We start from the raw sequence: 16,227 nt of genomic DNA, 5'->3' as shown, positions 1-16,227 counted from the left end.
CAATCCCAAAACTTTGCCATAGCTTTTTTGTTTTGATTCTTAAACCTACATTCCAACTGAATGCCACTTCATCCCAACAGCCTGTGTACATCTCAATCTTTATTTGCAGAATACACTTTATAAAACCTGCAAACTTAACCATGACTATCACTCTCAACATTAATTGCATAATACACTTCATGGCATGATACATTCATTGATTTTATTATGTTGTTGTCATTGTCCATATATTTTAAAATATTATCTTTCAGTACCATATTTTATCTTATTTTTTCCATTCTATCTCACTGCAGATTCAATATCTGGTTAACAAAAAACCATTAATCATGCAGTTCACAACACCATTCCACAACAATTGGGTAATCTTATATGCCCACTCTTTGGTTTTTTTTGTTCTTTCATTCGTGCAGTTTCATTTTCTTTTTATTACTATGTTTTTTTGCAGGACACCATAGTGGTGCCTTCTTTTTACCACCAACAATGGGCACCAGAATACCCTGACTTTGTCCATTTCAGATATGATGGAACATCATACCAAATTAGACTAAGACAGCATCGGCAAAAAGTATACTTTGCTGAGGGACTAAACCAGTTCAGAAAAGATTTAGCAATTTATGAATCTATCACCATTCACTTCTTGGTGCACCAGACCTGCAGAAGACCACGAATGATCTCAAGAGAGCACCAGACCTGCAGAAGACCACGAATGATCTCAAGAGAGCATATTTGGACAATTGAAATCACCCAGTCGATGCTTGGTGCACCCCAACCGCTGGTAACCATCAAAAGTTGTTCTTTGTTCCTTATACAAATTCTTGTTTATATATAAGACTATTTTTTTTTCATTGCAGAGACTTCCAAATTGTGTCATTACACATGTTAATGCCTGCGGCCAACACATGACAATCCTTAGAAAATTTGGACCTCCACTGCAGTGGAATGTTGTGCTCCTTGACATTGGAATTGGTCACAGATATGTTATACAACCATGGTATCAATTCCTTGCCGACAGTGATTTCTCCCACGACGATGAGGTTTCCTTCTATTACAGACATGATAAAATATGGAAAATTATCATCCGCCGCCGCAGGAAAGACTGGGATGACAATGACAGTGAATAAATTTGGAATGTTAAACTGATACTTCTTGATAATAGTGTTTATCTTTCTTGCTTTTCTGAACAATTTATTTACTATGTAAATATATTATCAATGTTTAATCTATTTTAATTTGCACATTAATTTTCATTTTATTTTTACTTTACAAAACAAATAAATATATATGCAAAAAAATTTACAAACGATGCACGGGTTACAAACTAATTTCATTAAATGCTAATGCAGATTTTGTGAAGTAAAACTCCAATTATGATGAAAAATACCACCAACACCACCTGCGAAACTGTATCCCAACTGTCCTTAATAAAAATGTTAAAAAGTATATTATTCTCATTTGTCTGTCATAATTTATGTACCCCACTTTAATTTTTCTGATGTACTAAACCGAGGGCAAACTGAAACCTGTTCCTCATGCAAAGCCCCTACTCACCATGTATCATGTACGTGTCATCACCCAACAACTCCACTTTTGCTATATAACAACACCCCCGTCACACTCTCCCTCTCTAACACACACCCCACTAACAATTCCTTCACTTGCAGCACTGTTGCATCATCATCTTCATTGCAAAACCCTAAACTTCACCTTCAACCATGACCACACAAGTACCACCACACAGTGTCCAAGTCCACACAACAACACACCGCTACGAAGCTGGCGTCGTCCCCCCCGGAGCCCGTTTCGAACCGCCGCGTTATGAAGCCGGCGTCAAAGCGCCCTCCATTTACCATTCCGAGAGAGGTCCAACGACTTCCCAGGTCCTCGCCGTCCTCGCCGGCCTCCCGGTCGGTGGCATCCTGCTCCTCCTGGCGGGATTGACCCTGGCAGGAACCCTCACCGGACTGGCAGTTGCCACGCCGCTCTTCGTCCTCTTCAGCCCGGTGCTGGTTCCAGCCACGGTCGCCATCGGCCTGGCCGTGGCCGGGTTCCTGACGTCGGGGGCCTTCGGGCTCACGGCGCTGTCTTCCTTCTCCTGGATCCTGAACTACATCCGGGAGACCCAGCCAGCCTCGGAGAACCTCGCCGCCGCCGCGAAGCATCACCTCGCCGAGGCGGCGGAGTACGTGGGGCAGAAGACGAAGGAAGTGGGGCAGAAGACCAAGGAGGTTGGGCAGGATATTCAGAGCAAGGCACAGGATACAAGGGAGGCAGCTGCAAGGGATGCAAGGGAGGCAGCTGCAAGGGATGCAAGGGAAGCTGCTGCAAGGGATGCAAAGGTGGAGGCAAGGGATGTAAAGAGAACAACAGTGACAGCAACAACCGCAACCGCATGATGAGTAATTCTGATATTAGAGGGAGCATTAATGTGTTGTTGTGATGTGGTTTATATGGGGAAATTAAATAAATGATGTATGTACCTCTTGCCTATGTAGGTTTGTGTGTTTTGTTTTGTTGTCTAGCTTTGGTTATTAAGTAGTAGGGACGTTCGTTCGTGTCTCAAAAAAAGGGGTACTACCACTCTGTAGTGTATATGGATGCTGGAAATCAATGTGTTTTGTATTTGTTCACTTCCATTGTTGAATTCAATGTCAAATGTGTTTTGCGTTGGTTATGTGTAAAATTACTATCTTTCTCGTCCGATGATCAAAGTTTTAAGCAACAAAACCAAGGGTGAAATTTAAACTGTGCTTTGTTGAAGATTCTTTTATCATATTGAAAATCAAATTACTAGCAGCAGATTTTACCTAGCATGAAATTTTATCAACAGTACAGCACTCACTAACCAAGTTCCAAACTAAGATGCGCCATTAACATCAGCCAATAGCATTTTTCAGCAAAAGGAAGCTTTGAGCTGCAAAAAATCTAATAGGAAAGATTTGCTTCGTTTGTTCTTCAATGACAACAGTTAATATATAGGGTCTGATTAGGGTAAATTTTTCTAGAAGAACTAAGAAAAAGAAATAAAATGATTTTTTTTCGTAAGTTAATTTGAACTTATGCACAAACTAAGTTCTAATTTTTTTTTTCATCTTTTAGAGAAATTATTATACAAGAGCTTTTACAATAAGTAAAAATATGAAAATTTTCTTATGAAAAATTCATTTCATTTTTAATTATTCCTAGAAATCCTTCTGGAAAGAAACCCATAGTCAAAACTCAAAAAGGCCTTTGACGCAAGATACCTCCGCTGTGTGGGTTAAAATAGTTTAAAATTTGTTTAACTCTCCCGTTAGTAAAAAAGCGACACTATCTGACAAAATGTGGACGTGAGCTTGTTAAAACGTCTTTAACATGTGTAAGACCCTAGTATTACTAGCGGGGAAAAATATTGTCTAACCAATAAAGAACATTCTCAATGTAGCTAAAACTTTAAAATAAATTGCATTTGGTGATGGGATTTACAATTGACAACATCCTTGGAGCATCATCAAAATTTTCATGAAATGTATCAAAACTATGTATAGCTTACCAAATTCACAACGCGTTAGTTAGTTTCTTGATACAACAACAAAACAAAATTGTAGATGGGCTGGGAGAGGAACAGCATATTCAGTTATAATGGAGAAGTGGTTAGGGTTAAGGTCCAGCTTCAGCATCTGTGCCACCATACTGGGTTTCCAGCTTTGAATCATTATTGGGTATCCAAAATGTGAGAACACTTGAAGCAGCAGCGAACATGGCCCTGCGAGGGGCCCACTTCAAGCACGAAGGCACACCAATATGGCTGGTCCAACATGCCACCTGCAGAGATGAAAACCAGAGGCTCATATAAAATATGGCTTTTTTGTTTTAATCTTTTATTAAAATTTTATTTATTTTTAGGTCTTCAAATTATAAGTTAGGTACTTTTAATTCTTGACGAGTGACACCATATTTTTGTTAAATGTAGAGATTAAAACAGCATTTTTTATATAATTAAAACTAAAAACCATCATATTTTCCGTGACCAAAACCATCTTTAAGCCTAAAATATATATCAATAAATAAATACATAAAACCTTTTTCAGCAGCCATCATCTACGGTTTCAAAGTTTTATTCATGTCTTTATGCTCATGCCATATTATTTATGCTCCCTCCGGATCCTCTACCCAAGTTAAAAGTAAAAAGTGGTGTTTGATCCTTTTTATAAGAATTATTTTTTACAGAAATACTCTTAATAAAAATCATGGCAGTGAAAGGTTATATTGACAAACAATTAGATCAGTATCCATTAATGTTTTTATTCGTTTCATTAATATTAAGAGTAATTTTGAAAGAAAAAAAAAAGATAAATTAACTTTTTAGTCCATACACTTTTTAAAATTTATGTTTTTAGTCCCTAATTTTCTTTTATATTTAGTCCCTTAACTTTTTAGTTTTTTAACTTTTTTCTATCCTTACTTTTAGTCCTCTCAAGGGATTAAAAGTAAAAAAAACAAAAGTTAAGGACTACAAGCAGATAAAATAAATTTAGGGATTAAAAACAAAAAAAATTTAAAAAGTTTAAGGACTAAAAAGATAGTATATCCCAAAAAATATAAATATTAAACATATTTAATGTTATCCTTAATTCTTAATTCTTATAAATTAGTTAAATGGATCTTATAAAAAAGATTAAAGGGAATATAAGTTTTGAATGTATAAGGATTCGGGACATAAATTCACAAGCACAAAACATAAGCAAACCACGGTTCACTCAAAACAGAAAGGACAGTATAGTATGAACACATTGTCAATAGCAAACATTTTTACAGGAATTAAGTCAATAAAATTAAGATTTTGGCTATTTTAAAATGCAAAGACAATGTGAAAAGTTAAAACCAAGGATTAAGTCAACGCTTCAGATTATAATAAAACACATCCACATTTATATTAAATTATGAATTACTAAAATCTAATTCATTAATCTTTAAATCAAGTTATAAGTATATATATATATATATATTATCTTTTGAAATTAGGAGTTAAAGCCATAAAATTAAGATAGTTCAACAATAAATTGATTACCAGATGGATATATGCACAACAATTCATATACAACCAAAAAATTATAAATTGCGGATGGCAGTCCATGGCGAAAAGCCAAAAATCCACAATATGAATTAAAAAGAATATATAACATGTAGAAAAATTCAAAAGAATAATAAATAATATAAACTAATAAAACAAATATAAAAAAATTAAAAATATATTCCATGAAATAATACACATGGAAATCTCATAACAGCTCTAAAAAAAAGATAAATATAACCTAAAAATGTCCTAGAAGTGAGAAAGAGAAGAAAAAAGAATCAAGAAAACGAGAAAAACAGAAAAAGGGAAAAAATGATAAAAAAAACTGAATTAAAAGAACAGAAGAAAACAAGAAAAGGAGGAAAAAACAAGATGGTGAAAAAATTGAATAAAAGAAAAAGAAGAAAAAATCAAGAAAAACAGTATAGATGGTGACAAAAATTGAATAAAAATAAAACGGAGAAGGGGGAGGGGGGAATGAAAAATAGAGAAGAGATGATGAGAATGTGAAGGGAAAAAGAACAAATGAAAAAGAAGAGATGAAAAAACAAGGAAAAAAAAAGGAAAGAAATGATTAAACTCAGATGATGGGAGCTGGAATCGGAATCCCTGGCCAATGGTGACTGGAGTGAGAAGATTGGATGAGTGGCAATCAGCACAGGAACGAGTAGGAGAAGATAACATGCAGAAGTGCAAGAAAGGTTTTAAAAACCCTATTTGAACCTCTTAATTAAAAAGAAATCCACATCCGCCATGGCAATGGTAGAAAGCACCACAAAGTGGGTAGCGAATTGCAGCGGGCATCTAATATAAACTGCCCTGCTACTCTTTAATAGCAGCACCATAACTACAAAGTTAATAAAAAGGCTGATAATCTAACTTAACAGTATTAAAATTTAACTACTGCAAGCCTGCAATAATTAACCAAAGATGGCAACATGTTGTTATCCTGCCCAACTCATATCTATCTTCAGTGATCCACTGCTAATTCTGATGTTTTTAAAATAGTTTTCTAAATCTTATTATTTGTTTTCGCGTAATTTTTAATTTCTTTGTTTTCTACTGCTAAATCATACATGTCTTCTGCAATATATTCAGCATATTTTACAAAATGGTCAAAACCATCCTTAGAACCTTACTAAATGTGCAGCAAATCACTCCATTCATTAGATATTCACTGTGCTAACAAAATGTCCCATGTACTTCACTTGAAACCACTAGTTTATGGTAAGTCAAGTGATAACCAAAAGTAAGACAACAATAATAGCCAAATAAGTGAGATCAACTACATGAATCACATAATCCATTAATGATTAAACTCCATTAAAAACCAAATTCTCAGGGGTATCCCTTTTAATAATTTCCTCCAATGTCCTTAGTCTCCCTCTACCCTTTTCCACAGGATTAAAAACAATGCAATCTACTCTTCATTGATACCTCTGATGGCCTTTTTTGCATGTGTTCAAACCACCTTAACTTATTTTTTGTCATATTTTCCATGATAGAGTATCACACCAATATCACCTCGTGTACAATCATTTGCATTTTGTCTTTTCTTATGTGATCACACATCCATCTAAACATACTCATTTTTGCTACTTCCATTTTTTCTCTTTGTTCTTTTAAAACCCAGCTTAAACTATCAGATTATATTTGGTCATTTAGCAAACTCATTTTTTTTGTCATTTAAACACATTTCTGATTACAGAAAGTACACACTGACAATTTTCAGTAAATAGAGTAGATGTTTCATGTGCAGAGGAAGTCTTTCACACTCACACATCAAGTTCAAATGATTTTATTTGCCCATCTAGTAAGCAGGTTTTTACCAATTTGGAAATTCTGAAGGTAGATTACACAGAAACTGAAGTATAAGGGGTATTTTATGTATATTTTTACCTGTTTTAAATTTATACATGCATATTTTATCACTATCTAGAATGAAGTCATGCATCAAGCTGGTCCTAAAACACTGTTGGTTTAACAACAGACTAAAGTAATAGGAGAAATTGCAGAGCTTGAATTATTCCAGTAATACATCAATAAACATGTCCACATCTATGAACTACAGATGCTGGTTTAAACATTTGCCTCATTTTAAAGTATCCTATTAGAATTTTTTTAAAAAAAATAGCAGAATCATATTATAGTAGAAAATAGAGAATACCTCATTTTTGGTCTCAATACTCCAAACTTGCATGGTTCCGCTTCCAGATCCTTAGACATCAAAATTAAGAAAATTTTATACTCATTACACGTAGCTTACGGAAAATGTTAATGGTAGAATAAAAGTAACTAGCATCCACAATCTAATGTATCTATACTCATAGAATATAATTTCATTTGAAGAACCATGTATGATATACTACAGACCTCATTTCATTGTGGACAGTACTCTTGAACTCAGCAAATACAATAAGCAATTACAGAAAGGAAATGAAGCTTGAAAATAAAATGTCATTTTCTCAGTTTCAGGTCTAACAAGTCCTACAGCTTGGCCAGTCATCTGCCTGAGTATAATTATCCAATTGGTAATTTCTCTTATCAATAGCATATTATAGCCCATGGTGGAAAGACCAAAATCAGCTATGCCACATGGCAGAAAGTGTTAAAGGCAAATAGGGGAAACACAACATTCAAAATCAGTATTGTCAAACAAGTTATGGTGGAGCAGATTTGGGTGTAACTGTAAATATATTTCACCATCAATGGCTTTGTGGTTTTCACGATTGAGCTGTTCATGGCCAAAACCAACATAACACCATGGCAAATGACAGCAGTCTATGCTTTCTCAGACATTTCAAGGGCCTTTTCTTTAGGGGAGACAATAATATTTTTTTGGGTTTTAGATTATGCATATAAATCCCAAAACCCTGTTTAAGAAATTTGACCATCTTTATATAATTATACACATTTGCTCAAACTCTAAGACAATGCACAATCACTGTTTTTCTACTTGTCTCCCGCGCAACCTACACTGTCAATTGCAAAATATGACATCATACATTGAGCCCTCTCTTACTTCAGGAAGCACAGCCACCCCCAGTTATTTCAATTTTATTGTAATATTATTTCAGTTTCAATTTTGTATGTCTGACACTGTTTCTCATACTTCTCCCAGTTCTCTGTTTGTCTTCTATTTCAATTTTGTTTCTAGGTTTCTCTTACTTATCTCTATTTTTTATTCAAACAATGTCTTTTTTTTCATGTGATTGCCTTGTTTTGTTTCAATTTCATGTATTTCAATTCTATTAAATACTCAATTTTAGTCCACACCTCCCATTTCAGACTTCAATAATCCTTCCCTTTATTACTTTAATATTTTGATACGGAATGTAAATTTTTGACCTTATTTTATATTATACAGCACAAGTTACAGTGTTACAAGTATCAAAAGTAGTAGTGGGGAAGATTTGAAAGCTCTATCATGTTTAATGCATGGTTGGGTAGAAAATAGAGATCCTTAACTTCTTGATGAACTTTTTATTAAGGACAACGATGATTAAATCTATTTATGCATTAGACATTGTGTAAACTAGAAAGAAAATACTTAGTTGCATAGACTCCATTGTGGATGAGATGGGGAAGAAAAGATTGTGAAAGTTATACTGGACAAAGGAAGCAACTATGTTTTTGTCTAGTAAATTACTAGAAGAAAAAAACCACATTTATGTTGAGCTCTTAGTGCAACCCCACTGCATACAATTGATGTTCAGAGAGAAGAAAGTTCCCTCTAATGAGAACAGTTCAAAGGGTAATATCCCTTGTTGGCTTCATCTATAGACATTCCAGATTTTAAGTATCTTGAGTTTGTAGAAGTACTTTCTTAACAAAAGGGAAATGGTGAGACATGTAGACACCTGATTTGAAACATCCGTCCTCACATTGAAAAAGGTTAAAAAAGAAAAGGAAAATATATCAAATGATTAGACAAATTATCGAAGGAGGTTAGAAGTAATAAATATTGTACATATTTCAACTATCCAGAACAATAATAAAAGTAAATATACATAAGTTTTCGAAAATACTAACATTAGGTGGATTTGGACTTTAGAGGATTCTTATATTTGCCTTCATTGTTCCCAAATGATTGAATAATAGCTTCACTTATATGTATGTGTGTGTGTGAGTGTTACGGATAGCAATCTGGGACTGCAGACAGCAAGGCCCAAAATGCAAGACAGCAAGGTCTCATGCAAGCATGCACCGTAAGTAAGGAGAAGCGCAACCAATATGCTAGTATCGTGTCTTCTAGAAGATGCTTAGGAATAAAGGAATATTTGCCGTTAGGATATTTTCTGATTTCGTATATCTTTTCCGTTTTGGTTGTGGGGTCCTTGTCCCCTCTATAGCTGCTATATATGTATGTAATTTGCGCTTCCAGAATGCAAGAAGAAATCCCAGAATTTCCTTTTCTCTCTCTCGGCTCTTAGGAGGCAGCTTGGTCCTCGAATTCCAAGCTCTATCTCTTCTCTTCCTCTTGTTCTGGAGGCACTGGTAACCTCGAAACCAGCTACCATTTCCGCTGCACGTAACAGTGAGTGTGTGTGTGTATAGGGAGGGGATCCACTTAGAGTTGCTCTTCATCCTCATCATCCATTTTTTTAAAATCTAATGGTTGAAATAAGTAACTAATCTTAACCATTAGATCTCAAGAAAATGAATGATGAGGATGAGAAGTAACTCTAAAAGAATTACTCTTGGAGTAAATGGATCCCTCCTCATATATATATATTAGCTCAGAAAAGCTGACAATAAGGCTAAGATATTTATGAAATGACAAAGATTGTAATCATTATAATGACATTAATCCTGATGATTGATGAATAGGAGGATAATTAGTTTTGGACTCAGTTATTTATATGTTATAGGTTGATAAGGTTCTTTTGCATTTATTAGCTCAGATAAGAGCTGACAATAATGCTGTTATTGACTACATGAATTATGATTTGATTTTGCCAAGGATACGGTTGTTATGAAGACAATTCCTAGTTTAAATTTAAAATCATTACATTGAGAATTTTGAGTATGGTACACAACTTTATATTCATACAATATATATAAAAAATGGTGAATTGATAATTATCCTAATTTATACAGAAAAATTAGAGTAAATTACACTAACCACCTCTACAGCTTCATGGTAATAATAATAGGAGAAATTAGAAGGGTAACAGTTTTTGTGCATATCAGCTGGTAAATATAACCAGGAAGCAAGATGCATTGAAAATAAAAGTTTTAAAAGGCTAAATTGTAAAGAGATGAAACGTCATACCTGCCACCATGTACTTCCCATCTGGGGTAAATGTAGCCTCTATTGGGGTACCAGGAGATGGTTCCAAACTAAATCCACAACGCTGCACAAGTTAGAAAACTATCAATTTCCGCATATTTTGAACAAATACATTACTGCATATGGAAAATGTAATGCAAAGGATTCAATTATCAAAGAAATTTACCTTCTCTCCTCCATATGCATCAAGAACATAAATATTGTTATTAGTAGTAGTCAGAAGCATTGATTTGCCGTCATTACTGAATTTGATATCACAAACTTCGGCTGTGTCACCACCAACTAGAAAGGTGTCAAAGGGACCCTACACCAATATGGGCAATGTCAGTGTTGTGAAGTTATGAAAAGCATAGCAAAGGCTAGAGAAAGGTTACAAATACAAACCTTGTCATAAGAACGAGAATCAAATAATTTAATAGCTCCCCCTTCCATTGCTACAGCAAAGACCAGGCCTTGTTGGTCATACGCAACAGCGGGTCTACCACGTAGATGTAAGATGCCCTGAAAACTATATCAGTGAGCAAAATCATAATTGTTTCTCCTATAATTTTTCCTTGATGCACTGCAAATATTAATCTTTTGAAGCTTGACCATGGATTTTAAATTTTAATTGCGATTGCAGTCATGGTTGCATTGTGGTTGTTGAAGGCCAACTATGATCAATTCAATTTTGCAATCACAGCCTAATGCAGTTAGCAATGGCCGCCAGCATCATGTGATGCCTTCCACAGCTTTAAACCTTGAGCTCAACTATAACAAATTGTTATCATGTTAAGTGAGTGAGTTTTGAAAAGTGTGGAAAAAGTCGCCTGTCTTGTATATATATTTACTTTGTAATTCTTGTACTACACAGTACTATATAGTATCTTCACCAATATAACTAAGCATCTATACTTCTTTTTTTTTACCTTCAAAAGTCACATAAACTACATTAAATCCCCCCCCCCCCCCCCCCTCCAAAGAAATGAAAAAAATGAAAACTACCAACCTGGCAAGCATTTACCCGAAGATCCCATATCCTAACACTGTGGTCTAGAGAACCAGACATGAAGCTATCATTGATTGGAGACATGCAGAGAGAAACAACTCTGCAAAGCAAGACATATAAAAAAAAAATCAGCAATACGATCATGTATAACAAAGGAACTGACATACTCAGAATCATTGACCTAATAGGGTTCAAGAAAAGGTGAGGCTGAGGAAAGCTTTACATTCATACATCAATTTAACATAGAGCAGAAGTTATAAACAGGAAAGTTAAAAAGATTAAACAAATAAAATAAAATAACTATCCACCAAAAATTGAAAATAAGACTATTTCTATTTCACTTTTATGTAGGGTAAAAAACAATAATAATCTTAGCAGCCAGAAATACTTCCCACCAAGTGAACTTATACAGTAACGATTACTTGTAGATTGTGATCTCAGTCCCACAATCAGAGGCCACAGATGTCCCAAAACAAAAAGGAAATGATACAACAATAAGAAATAAGAATTATTTTTTGCCTAAGGCAAATAGCAACTAGGAAAAAGCACCTAGTTTTCCTTCCGCAGGGAAAAAAATTCATATATGAAAAAAATGCATCCAAATCTAACCTCTGTTTATGCCCTTTGAAGTATCGTAAGCAGCGATTATCATACATTGATAAATACCGCAATGATTCTGGCACACAAGGAATAAGAAGTGAATAATTGCAATCATAATATGTAGCCAGTAACCACTGATTAGCTGTAAAATAAAATTGTCATATAAAGAAGTCAACCTCCAGTAGACTCCAAAGTGTACTTTGAAGAGCATATAACAGAGCTTGGATGATGAGTAAAACATATACGATCAGTACCATGTTTCTTATGATAAGTGCTCTTCAATAACCTGGAATTGAGGGTAAAGTTATTCATGTATGAAGCAGTAAGTAAATCATAAAAACTTTATCATTTATTAGACAAATTATTTTCCCGAGGGAAAAAGAAGACTTAATTGGTAGAATTAATGGTGGGCAAAAATTTATTACATTAGCAATTTAAGCTTCTGCAATAAAGCAAATTTCTTTTCTGGATATAAATAATGAAACAAACTTAAAAACTGAAATGAGTGTTTAGTATTCAGAGTTTGTAAGTTGAGTTAGTAGCATATTTTAATTTTTAAATCCCAAGTAGTGGGACACTGGGGCATAGCAGCCAGACCCAAAAACACTATAGTTCGTTAGCAGCTATTTTGAAATTTGTATGTAGCTTGTTTATATTAGGGTTTTAAATAGGCTCTGCAGTAGTGGTGTGTCAGTGCGGAGAGGCGACTGCCCACTACAGGGGTTGCCATAGCAAAGCGGTTTAATGTAGTGGCCACAGTGGCATTATGTGTTGATTCGAAAAAAGACCAATGAACAAAGAAATTAGGGCTTTTTTGGGGGACATTTTTTGGGATTTCAATTTCCAAAGATGACATCTACAGATGTAATAATAGTGAAAATTTTAAAGAAGGCCACTTGGATTTAGAAGCTGGTGATTGGTGATTCCTATAATCTAGGAAACTTGTATTTGACTTTTGTTGGTATTTACTTGTATGTTTTGTTTTAGAGCAGAGATTTGCTTCTTTCTCATAAAAGTAAACTCACTTAGCATTAGCAATGTCATAAAGTCGCACCGAATCATCCTCACTAGCTGTGACAAGTAAATCATCCTTTCGATGGAAATCAATCGAATGTATCATCCCACCCTGAAAATGCAAAGATCATTAAACCCTACAGAAAAGACACAATTGCAATGAAGCTACCATTTCAATGCCAAGAACAAGATCAAAGGCATAACCAAATTAGAAGAAACAGATTTAAAGGGACGAAGTGATTGTTCCTCAACAATATTTGACTTGGCAATATTCCAATTTCAAAATCGCTTACACTTTAAAATAATGAAAAATAACATAATCTTTTCTAAAATTAAAAGATTAATAATCTCAATAATTTGCTCAAAAAGAATAACATCAATAAGTTTAAACAAAATCTTCTCTGCCAGTAACGCTGCATTCAGAACGAGAAGTGATCGAAAAGATAGATATTTGAACAAAAAGGTTCGCTAGTAGATTAATGGACAAACCTAACAGAATTTATTTTTTTTCCTTCACAACAAGAAACGCCTAAAACTGTTCAAATGTGTGAGAGAGGGCACTGAAATAAAAAGTGAAGAGAATCAAATTGAAAGGGAAAAGAAGGGTTACGAAGTCGGAGAAAACGGCTCCTATGGCCATGCTTCGAACCAAATCGTCGTCAAGCTCCGTGAGCGACGCCGTCATGTTGGCGGAGCAAAGTAGCAAGAGAGTGGAAACAAAGCAGAAGAATCCGTCGTCGCTTTTTCACTGTTGTTTTACTTTTACTAAGTAGTAGTGGGGCAGGTTGGGATATTCGGCTATTTATTAGGTGTGTTGTGAAAACCGATCCGGCCCGGCCGATCGGGCTAGTTCGGTCAGGAACCGGACGGTACGGGGGAGCTATCGGATTCGAAATGCATATGATCCGGTTTGGCCCGATGTGAACCAGCCGGTTTTGGACAAAATCGATGACCGGTCTAGTTGCACACTTTTTTTATTAAAAAAAATCGCAAAACAACGCTATTTTTGTGGAACGCTGCGTTTTGTCATTTTGATGAATGATGATTTTCCCTCATTTCCCTCTTCCCTGAGTTCTTTCCCAAAGACTCAAACACGGCCTCGACAAAACCTAGCAACACCTTTCTCAATCTCGAGGCCAGCCTCGCACCCAAACGGCTTCTTTCCCTCCTCGTTCCACACTGTTGTCGCTGACCTGCATCGTTGACAAAGCCTCCGTAGTGCAAGGCTTCTGCGACACATGAGAGTGAGGTTGCTGAGTTTGAATCTGCGTTTACCTTGCACCTTGCAGATAGGAAACAGATGAGAGTGAGGTTGCTATGAGCGGTTGCAATGTCTCAAGCTCAAGGTTATTGAAAATTTCGGGTTGGAGAATTTACACACTGGTCTATTAAGATTTTATTTAACAATCTTCTAAAACAAGATTCTATTTAACAATTAATATATAATTGAAGATCTATCATTTAATTTCAACTTGCTTTGATTTGGTGCATTGTTTGAATTTGATAAATATTAAACTTTGTAGTAATGGTTTGAATGATTAAATTATGTTATATATAGAGAGAGAGGGAGATTGGATTAATTATTAATGAATTGGTTCAATTAGTTACCTAATATTTCAATCGGATTTAATAATATTGATTTCAAGAATAACATGGGTTCATATAAAAATCAACCTAGGAGTCTGTAACCCATAATAATAATAATAATAATAATAATAATAATAATTATTATTATTATTATGTCTTGAGTTAGATACCATGGTGTTTCATAACTCATTGAATCAAAAATTAATTCATTTGCACTGCATGTTTGTCATTAATTGAAGAAAAATTTTACACATAGTGAAAATTGAACATGAGTTTTCCTGTTAGATAGATCGTTCTTTCATGTGAATGCAGTAAAAGACTTACATTATTGCACCAACCCTTTGGGTTATTTATTTATTATTCTATTATTATTATTATTATTATTATTATTATTATAAAGCTAATTGGATATGTAGTACTAATTTTCAAGACTAGTACATTATTGCACAAATTCTCCTCATATTTTGAATGAGACTATTGGTTAATGGTGAACAAAGAACGAAAGGGACCAAAATTTAGGGGATATGATATCATTGAAGGAAAATGAGGAGTATCGGGCTCTAAAGGAGATTTAGGTACACGAAATCAATTTAGTAATATGGATGCTAATGAGGGAATGATGAGGACAAAAATAAGAGAGTTAGTTATGAGGGGGAAATACGTAGATCCAAGTGGGTTTTGATCAAGGGGACCCACAACCAAACGTTTTAGAAAAGATAATAAAAAAAAGATATCGGCATAAAAGGAAGCCAAAGATATTAAAGTGCCCAAGAATATAATGAACAAAGTTGTTTAGTTGCCCTCAAAGGATAACATGGTCCAAGATCCTAACGGTATGATTGTGAGTGCATATGATGGGGACACGTCAAATAATGAGTGGTGTCCAACTAGGTCTACATCAAATGTTGTTGTTGGGGTAGTTAGTTCAGGAAGTCTTCTCTTTAATAAAGAGCTCCCTAGCCCTAGGGGAAGTATGCTTGGGCCTTAGATGAATGTGGGCTTGATGGATGGGGTGTGTTTGAGTATGGTTGGAGGGAGAATGTACGTAAATGTTAAGCCCCAAGTGGATGCCATAATTGAGGAAATACTTAACCTAACACACTTATGAAGGAGTTGGGGGGATGATTTACCTTATAAGGTTTATGATGATTTTTAAAAATCTAAATATTCTTGCTTGGAATGTGTGTGGTGTAGCGGGTAAGGAAAATAAACTACACATGAAGGAAATGATGAAGAAGTGGAAACCTAGCTTGCTTTTCCTCTTTGAAGTTCATACGTAATTCTCCAATACCACTAGGTTTTGGGAATGGTTAGGGTGTGAAATTGCTTCGATCTAAGAAGCAATGGGCATGCAAGGGGTGTTTGGGCCTTAAAAAAGAAGGACTATGAGTTTAGTTTTACCATTCATGATGTTGGCCCCAAGTCTTTTCTGTGAATGTGTCCTTTAAAGGACATGTTTGGTTGTGAACGTGTCCTTTAAAGGACATGGCCCTAATGCCTCTCATTTATTATAACATTCCATTTTTCGTAAAATAAATTAAAAAGAGGGATCTGAGGACGAAGATTGGATTGGTTCAGTCTAACTAGGGATCGAGGTTTAGTAATTTAGGCTACAACATAGAACACAAAAACATGATTGATTAGAGAAACATCTTTTTATACATCAGCTGGTCTGTTAGAAAGACCCAACAT

General features: G+C 34.9%; 2 protein-coding genes across 2 annotated transcripts; one reads left to right on the top strand and one right to left on the bottom strand.

Moving 5' to 3' along the window:
- Window positions 1-1,626: 1,626 nt before the first annotated feature.
- Window positions 1,627-2,666, top strand: P89 (P24 oleosin). The gene has a single exon (NM_001360305.1). The coding sequence runs from the start codon at window positions 1,713-1,715 to the stop codon at window positions 2,391-2,393; it is 681 nt and encodes a 226-aa protein (NP_001347234.1). The 5' UTR covers window positions 1,627-1,712; the 3' UTR covers window positions 2,394-2,666.
- Window positions 2,667-3,420: 754 nt separating this feature from the next.
- LOC100776353 (WD repeat-containing protein 82-like) lies at window positions 3,421-13,717 on the bottom strand. The gene is given in 10 exon segments (NM_001254182.2): window positions 3,421-3,801; window positions 7,221-7,270; window positions 10,329-10,410; window positions 10,513-10,650; window positions 10,731-10,847; window positions 11,335-11,434; window positions 11,944-12,010; window positions 12,111-12,220; window positions 12,960-13,060; window positions 13,559-13,717. Coding segments are annotated over 10 exon segments (1,005 nt in total). The 5' UTR covers window positions 13,634-13,717; the 3' UTR covers window positions 3,421-3,636.
- Window positions 13,718-16,227: the final 2,510 nt, after the last annotated feature.

Source organism: Glycine max, chromosome 19 (assembly GCF_000004515.6).
Source record: "Glycine max cultivar Williams 82 chromosome 19, Glycine_max_v4.0, whole genome shotgun sequence".
In the NCBI taxonomy this organism is placed as follows: domain Eukaryota; kingdom Viridiplantae; phylum Streptophyta; class Magnoliopsida; order Fabales; family Fabaceae; genus Glycine; species Glycine max.
This window is presented reverse-complemented; position numbering and strand designations above follow the sequence as displayed.